Source organism: Zonotrichia leucophrys, chromosome 1, assembly GCF_028769735.1.
Source record: "Zonotrichia leucophrys gambelii isolate GWCS_2022_RI chromosome 1, RI_Zleu_2.0, whole genome shotgun sequence".
In the NCBI taxonomy this organism is placed as follows: Eukaryota; Metazoa; Chordata; class Aves; order Passeriformes; family Passerellidae; genus Zonotrichia; species Zonotrichia leucophrys.
This window is the reverse complement of record NC_088169.1, coordinates 17,454,302-17,462,888: the sequence shown is the minus strand read 5'-3', so window position 1 is coordinate 17,462,888 and position 8,587 is coordinate 17,454,302. Positions and strand designations below refer to the sequence as shown.

The 8,587-nt window shown below is 44.6% G+C and overlaps 1 protein-coding gene across 2 annotated transcripts in view; it reads left to right on the top strand.

The window, feature by feature from the left end:
* Window positions 1–1,903: 1,903 nt before the first annotated feature.
* The window catches only part of REPS2 (RALBP1 associated Eps domain containing 2), a 95,232-nt gene continuing 88,548 nt past the window's right edge, over window positions 1,904–8,587 (top strand). For both annotated transcript variants that reach the window (XM_064707926.1, XM_064707916.1), the window contains exon 1: window positions 1,904–2,164. In XM_064707926.1, coding sequence (XP_064563996.1) covers window positions 1,946–2,164 — 219 coding nt within the window. In that variant the 5' untranslated portion in view covers window positions 1,904–1,945. The remainder of the gene's footprint in view (window positions 2,165–8,587) is intronic.

Below are 8,587 nucleotides of genomic sequence, written 5' to 3'. Positions count from 1 at the left end.
CAATTAGCACAAACTATTGACAGTGTTTTCTTTTGCTTGTCGGGATAACATCTCTCCTGTTCAAGTTCACGTGGAAGCCAGCTGTTCTTCCATAAGCTGGGTTGAAAGATATTTTATCATGAGAGTCATACAGTTAGATATGGCAATAGTTAGGTATGGTCCTACATGCTCAGAGCAGCACCTTGTACCTGGCTGGAGATACAGGAAAAGGCCAGTGACATCTCAGGACTCTCCAGGTGATGTTCCTTGCAGTCATGGGGTCATTCACTCTCTGCTCTGCAGAGCCCTCTCAAGAGGACTTGCTTTTTTTTTTTTTTGTGCTACTACAGATATTTGCCACTTTAAGCTGGGCTACAAGATTCAGTTGCTGAAATAATCTTGCCCTCCTGCATAACGATATGTTTTAAAATGAGAAAATGCCATGACAATCTCTGTCCCTAAAAGAGAAAAGATTTCTCCAAAAAACTCTGTCGTTAAACACATTTATCAATTATTCACCTGCTAATAGCTGTATCTAACAACCCATTCAGCTTTCCACATATCGAGAAGGCAGGAACAGATCTTCAATTTGGATTAGAGGAATTAAGAGTTTGCATGTTTTGTGCAAGTGAGAAGGAGGCACAGATATGTGGTGTGAAGATAATAAAAGTAGCTTAAAAATATTTTAAAAAGAGGTAACAATGTTCGGTTTGCAAGAACAGAAGTGATGAGCTAGTAATATTATTTTTGACTTTACAGATCATAAATTGAACTATTTTTTAGTAAAATTGTTATGTAAGATAATTACATTTGGATTTCAATTTTTTCCCTGAATTAATAGTAAAGAAGCATATAAAAATTAAACCACGTTGACTTCCCAAATGTTTTGCATTCAGGAATACAGGTAACGCTGCGGGCCTGACATTGCTAATGGTACAGGACGGAAACAAACAAGAGGTAGTTTGATTTCTCCTGGACCAGGCCATGTCTATACGCCACAGCTGCTGTGAAGAGAATTCGTTGACTCCTCTGTGGGTCACAGATATTTACAAGGATCAGTCAGAGATATTTGCAAGGATCACCTTGTAAATATCTGTGATTAGCTTATGCCTTGAAATTCCCTAAAGAACTGCTGGGAAGAAAGGCTGCAAAAAACAGTACGAGATACACAACCAACCTCCTGGCTGAGGAACAATCTCCCCAGCCCTCCCACCTCGCTGCTGACCTGCCTGACTTTTGAGGTGTTGCTCGAATTGTAAACGGAACATTTACAGTGCCACTGCTGACAAAGGAGCAATAAAGAGGAATCTCATTTCCACGAACAAGGGGCTCTTTGCCCTTCACGTTAAAGCAAAAACTAGAGAGAGAACACGGTGAGATGCTTCTCTCTCGAACCGTCGTGGCTAATCGATTAGGACTCACTGCAGGGTATCGAATGATGCCATTTCTTTTCTGTGCTGCCCACGAGGCACGTTCAGCAGCAGGTGGTACTTTGAGAAAGCTCCTGGTGAGGGATGCCCCGTCCCTGGCAGTGCCCAAGGCCACGCTGGATGGGGCAGCCTGGTCCAGCCGGAGGTGTCCCTGCCCACGGCAGGGAGGTGGGAACGAGACGTTCTTTGAGGTCTCTTCCACTCCAAGCCATTCCGTGATTGTGCGATCTGGGGAGAAGCCCGTGCGCTGCTGAGCGCCGTGAGGACGGTCGCGCAGCGGGGCAAGATCGGGAGGCCCGGAGCGCAGGCGGCAGCCGGAGGGGCCGCGGGAGGGCAGAGGCGGGGCCGGCCGGGGCACTGCAGAGCCGGCGCGGAGCTCACCGGGCGGGGACTGCACCTTCGCCGCCGCAGCGCGGCGCCGCCCCCGGCCCCGCCACACCTCCCGCCCCGCCGCCCGTCCCCCCGGCCGTCCCCCCGCTCCCCGGCGGCGCGGCACCCGCTGCCCGCCTGAGCGGCTCTGCCTGCGCCGCCCCGCCATGGAGCAGGGGCCGGCGGGGGGCTCCGGCCCCGCTGCAGCCGCCGCCGCTGCCGCCGCCGGCACCGGGGGTCTGCTGCTGCCCCTGAGCGAGACCGAGCAGCAGCGCTACTCCGAGCTCTTCTCGCGGTGCTGCCCGCCCCCAGAGGCGGCCGCCGGGGGGAGCAGCGTGGGCGAGCTGTTCCGGGCCTCCCAGCTGCCCCCGGACACGCTGCACCAGGTGGGTCCGGGGCTCTCCGGTCCGGCTCCCCCCGGAGCTGCGGGGCGCGGGCGGTTCGGAGGGTGCGGGACGGGACCGGCTCCCGCAGCCCTTCGGGAGAGGGGCTGGCGCTGCCTCCGCCGGCAAACTGGGGGCTGCGGGCGCCTTGTCGGCGGCGGGGCAGAGCGGAGCGGGGCCGGTCCGGTCCCTGCGGCGATGCTGGGCTTGCTCCGTGCCCGCTTGCCTCCTCCCGACAGGCGCTGGCAGTGCCGGGGCAGCGCTCCGCGGTTCCGAGGGGTTCTGAGGGCCGGCCGTGCCCCTCGGTGCCGCCCCGTGCCGGGCTGCGCTCCCGCGGGCTCTCCCTGTCAGGTCTGGGTGCCGTCGCCTTTCTCAAAAGGGCCCCGAAAGTCATAAAAGCAGTTGTATGAAAGGACGTGCCATGTGCTAAATTCGTTTACCACTGAAGGCTCTTTCCTAAATGTTGTTTCAGCGGTTAAAAAGTCCGCGGGTGAAATGATGTTGCGGTGTTTTCTGTCAGTTCTTGAGCGCGAATAGAGGGTGCGAAGTGCGGGGCTCTCCCTGGTAAGAGCAGCAGAGCCCCAAAGTGTCCCCAACAGGGGCTGTGGGGCAGAGCTATTGGAATTATTTCCGACATCACACCGCAACACAGACCCCTCCTGCTTTTTGAGGGAAAGCTTGTCCGGGGTGGCAGAAAGCTTGTGCCAGCCGGTTTCCCGGAACAGGGAGGAACCGGACTTGGGTCCTCTCCACCTGCGGATTGGTAATTTAACTAACACACTGTAGTTTACCTCATACTTCCTGAACAGAGATATGAGATTCCTGATTGTTTATTTATTTATTAATTTAACTTTTATTTCCAGGAATTTAGTTCTTCAGTAGGTTTTACTGATCAAGCAGGAGAAAGTTACAATGAAATGGAAATCAGGTACCAAGGCACTGCCCAAAGGTTCTGAGCTCTGCTGCTGTCGTGATAGCTGGCAGCTCATCTCACAATGGGTTATATAAATTCATATTGCACAGGGGATTCTGAAGGAAAATTGTGGTGTTTCAAGGATATTTTTCTTCCTATTTGTGCTCTTTACCAGATCAGTTAAACAAAAATCTTACCAAGTACTATATTACTGCCTTGTATTGAGCCACAGTGTGACCTTGGTCTTGCAGGTGAAGGGAGTAGTGAAAGTAGAGATTTCGCATAGATCCAGCACCAGGAGTGTTCATCCTCTTTCCTCTTTTTGCAAAGAGGAAGAACAGGACATTTAATTTCAAATAAAAAGGCTTATCTAAATAGCCACTTAATTTTTCAAAGTATGGAAAAAACCTCATATTTTAGCTATGTAGTTTCTTACCCTATCATTTAAGTGAAATTTATCATTGTGTTATTATCATAGTTTGTTTTCAGGGTTGCTTTGGTACTAATGTGCGATTTAAGCCTGGAAAAGGGTGAGGTATTGATTTTGGTTTTGTTTTGGGGATTTCGTTTTTGGATTTGTTGGTTGGTTGGTTTTGACATTCAAGGATTTTTTTAAACTATTATTTCCAGGTATATTTATGCTGTGGTGAGAACATTACTGGCAAAGAAGCCTGTAATTGGCTTCAGGAATATTCAGATAATAAGTCCTGTGGGATCTGGGTCTGTTTTTCTTTTTCCTTCCTTCCCTCCCCCTCATGTTTATAGGGCACTAATCACAGTGGCATTCTGCTCTATTGCTGGTGTGCCTGTTCTCAGAACTCACCCTGTCAGGTATTCTTACATTTACTGAGACTCCAGGAAAAATGAATTAATGGAATGAGTTTAAAAGAATAAATTGCAAATGGGGATGTTTTAATAGGGAAAATCTCACAATGTTATTTGAGATATTTTTCTGATGTTTCATCTTACTATATTCCAAAAATGCAATTGAATATTTTCCCATTAAAAAATCCTACTGTTCTATCAGTTAGGGGAGCAATACACAGAGATTCCTGGTATTCATTTTCTGCTAGTACAGGGAACACCTATTTTAGGCCAAGACAGCTCATTTGGGTTAAGATAACATGCTTTCTTTGAAATAATTTTTGAGTATGAACATTTTTTGGGTTTTTTTTAATGCTTTTTACAATCCCCATCTGTCACTTTTACTGCTTTGTATACAGGCAGCATCCCTACTGACCGACTGAGAAATGGTCATGCTGAGTTTATTCATGTCAGAAATGGGGAGATTTGGTTTGGAAACCAGTTCTGGATTTCTACTAAGCAGAGCCAGCACAGTCCAGAAGGTACTTAACACAATTCTCTGGCCTTGCATGGGCTATTGCAAGAGACAGTTATGGATGGTTTTGTAAGCAATGTGCAATTTGCAGCTTTTTATTTTCAAAGCATTCATTGAGGAGTGATTTTCCAAATCAGGATGCTTCCAGAAGTGACATTTAGTGCTGTGGCAGTCTCAAACATGAGCTGTTGTCTTCAGTTGTACTTGTGTAATAAGTGGGATAAATCTTTGAGAAGGAAGGAACTTTTCCTTATACTCTCTGATTGAGATTTATTACTCATCAGGATGATGCTCACAAGCATCACAGGAAATCTGCCTCCACTTCCTTACCTGTAATGGCAGGGTTTGCTGTTAAGACAAAAATCAGTGGGTGCATCCTGGCTGGAGTAGTGCTCTTTGGGATGTCAGTTCCTCAGGGAAAAGCAGAGGTGGGTGCTCTCAGACAGCAAACAGGCAAGGCTCTGGTTTGGTTTAAAGGTTGGTTGGCTTAATCCAAGAAGTTACATGGATGAAATGGGCTAGGTAACAGAGAGCAGGTAGGGAATGCCAGAGCATGTGGCAGAAGAGGAAATGCTGGAATAGATGGAAAAAATCCAAGAGCAGCCGGGTCAGTCGGAGCAGATGGCGTGCACCCGAGAGTGCTGGGTCTTGCTAAGAATGAAGTGATTGAACACAGATTCATTACACCCAGGCTCATTAAAAGCAGCAATTCTGCTGGGCAGTAGGGCTCAGCTGAGCTTGTACTGATTTTGCTTTACTTACAGACAGCATCGAACAATGAACTCAGCAAGTTATTTCAGTTCTGGAAAAAAGGTTGCAGTTAGCACTAAAATTAAAAATGTCAGACACTTCATAGGACAGAGAAGGGCATGACAGGGACAGAACAGCATGGGTTTTGTGCACTGTATAATCATACCTCCCCAGTGTACTGGAAGTCTTTGGCTAGACATATTGTTTGGTTAAAGACAGAGCTATTAAGATTGTATTTAGACTTGAACAAAGCCTATGACAGATCTTTTACCAGGGGCATTTAAAGTAACTCTGCAAAATGTTTGCAATTATTTGCCTGAAAGATCTGTCCTGGTTGTTTTTATTTTTTACAATATTTATGTTGAAGGAGAAGGAGCAGGCTGGTCATGCACCAGGCACTTATGCAGAGTGTCAGAATGAGAAGAAATTCAACAGCATCTGCTGGATTTATATGAATGCAAATGTGTTGACTAGGTTGAAAATGGTGTTCCCTATGATTTAGGCTCCTAACAAAGGAGAAAATAACTGAATTTCTACAAAGAAAAAAAAATTAAAAAAAGGGAATGTTTTGAACACATTGGGCCCACAAAAAAATCAATGATCCTGCAGCATGCTTTGTTACATAGATCAGTATCAGTAACCTTCCTAATGAGGGGAAACAGCAGAGGTGAGGGAGGGAGGCGGGAGGCGCCACTGTTGGTCATCAGTGGATGACTAAGACAGGTCTGTGTGGCCATGTGGGCAAACTCTCTGGGGGTTTGGGTCTATTCCTTGTTAGATCTGTTGGATTATGCTCCCTGAGTGCACTGGATGTCAGTACCCCACACTGACAGCTGTGCCAGGTGCTGACAGCGTCTGGTTTGCGCAGTCTTATTGGGGGCAGCTGATTTGTGACCCTGTTTGGAAGCTGGCCACCAGCAGGTACATTCAGCCTCTGCTGCTTGAGTCTGGGACCCCAAGTGTGCCTGTGGTGGCTGCCAGCTAACAATGGGCTGATGTCTGCAGGCATCTCAGATAAAATAATGCTTTACAGAGTCACTGCCCTCTGATCAGCAAAGGCAAGGTACCTTGTGCTAGTTTTGCTGTCTGTTGACATTACTATTGTCTCTGAATATTTTGTCTTAAGAAATTGAGGAGCAGAATTGGACTCAATATTTACACTAAAATGCATATTTCTTTTCATTAGTTTCCAACTTATTAATTCTCGCTTGGTTGTCTGGCAGTATCTTTAATTCTCACTTTTATAAACCTTAATCTTATTGGTGGACTTGGCACTATCAGTACAGAGATCCAATTTTCTTAAGAAAATGCATTCTTTCCTCTGCAAACGAACACACTGTGTTATTTTGAGCTCCAAGGATGACAAGTACTAATTGTGTGATGCTGGAGCTGTACAGGCACTGCATTTTTTAGCTGGGACTCTCCTTCCAGCCCTGTGAATAGGGAACACAGACAAACGGTCGTGCTTGTCTTCCACAGACTTCGTGAGTTAACTTGTGTTTATTGTGCCTTGTCTCTATAGCTACAACTCTACACTTTAACTGTATTATGTTCAAAAAGCAGAAGTGTGAATAGACTAAAAAAAAATGGTTAAGTTGATATTTCTTTGGAAAAATGCCAGGAAGGATTGGCTTTCTGAAATTTGTTTTTCTTAATTCCCTAAGTATAAATTATTACCTGCATGATAGCTGGGATGGAACTAACAGTCTGCTTCGAATAGGCAGAAAGGAAAAAGAGCTGTGGCAGCTACAATGTGAGCTGTTTGAGTGAGGAAAGTCTGGACTCAGTGTTACTTTACAAAAATCAAGTTCCCTCTGCTGCAGCTGTTGACAGAACATGGCATTATGTTTGTGCTGGCTGTGTGATTTTGCTGAGTGAACAGTTGATCCATAAAAAAGTGGTGTTAGAGAGAAGTTGCATCCTACTGACGTCTTTGAGTCAGGAAAAAGCCTGGTACATCACCATGTAAGCACTGCAGCAAGAGGAAGAAAGGGAAACTGACATTTCAGTGTCAGTGCTTCTGACCACAGTCTCCTAAGTTGTCGTTGCCTTTCTAGAATCACAAGCAAACTTGTGTTTATGTAAGTAGGAAAATAAAAAATCCAGATGTAAAAGCTACGGCAGTACTGTTACTAAGAAAATTTCTAACTTGTAACAAACTAAAGGGTAAAACTTAACCTGGAGCTATATTGCTGGTGTGTTCCATTAAAAAATATAAAATGGTGATCTTAATACATCTTGAAACTATTTTTATGATGTAAACTATCACTTCATAGTCTCTGCTTACAAGATTAGTAGTTTTGAGTGCCTCAGTGTTGACATGCACAGTAGATGATTTGTAGAAGCCATTCCTTCCAAGTGTGTTTCAAATCACACTGTAAAACAGACTCTTGGACCTGCTTGTCACAGACATCCAGTGGGATGGTCAGGGCCTGCAGCCTTCAGTAATTAACCCTCATAACAGCCAAGTGTCAATTAGTTATTGAATATGCCAAGAAAATAATGCTTTGCTGTCCAATGATTTCAAATAATACAACAGGGATGAGGGAAGAAGATCCACTGGGGTGAAAAAGAGTTAACTTTCTTCATGAGAGGTTGCTGCAGTATGAAGTGGGAACAATGAAGAATGGTTTTCATTTTTATGTTTCAGTAAGTGGTTTTGTCATGGTACTTACATAAGTGCAGTGGGGTTCACCAAACAGTTGAGTATAACCTCTTCTAGTCTTGTGTATATCTACAGCACTCTGCTGTCAGTACTGTGATGTTTATACACAGATTGATGATGTTGCCACAGTCTGTTTTGCAAAGGAGATGTTGAACACAATTCACTTCAGTGGCTGAATCTGGCTCAAACGCCCCCTGTGAAAGAGGGATAGTATAAAGTCTGAAAATATGAATTTAGCTGAGCTGAAAAATGTATTAACAAAGATGGAACAAACATTTCTTAAGCAAGGAATCAGGATAAATTACCTATTTAAATTTAAAATACTATGATTTGAGAAACACATCTGATATAATATTTGTAAGCAAGATTCTTTGATGTATTAACATCTAAACATACCAACAGTATGGTAAAATAAAACTTTAATGAGCCATATGTGCTAGTTCAACTTTTGAGACAGTCAAACAGTTTAACAGCTGAGTTAGTGGATAATTAACTAGAAAAGGTTGCTGGAGTAGAAAATCAACTGTGGGCATATAGTAATCCCCTCTTCCTGAACAGAGGGAATATTTTCTTTATCCATTATATGCAGCAGCATTATTGGGTGACACTACATAAAACTGAGAACTCTGTAGAAAATAACTTATTTTTATTTATAATTTTTTTTAAAATTTAATTTTTATTTTTTATTCCTGTCTTTTAGATAGGATGACGAGGTGGAAAGTTTTGGTGGGATGAAATCCGTTAGTTCTGTGACCTGGT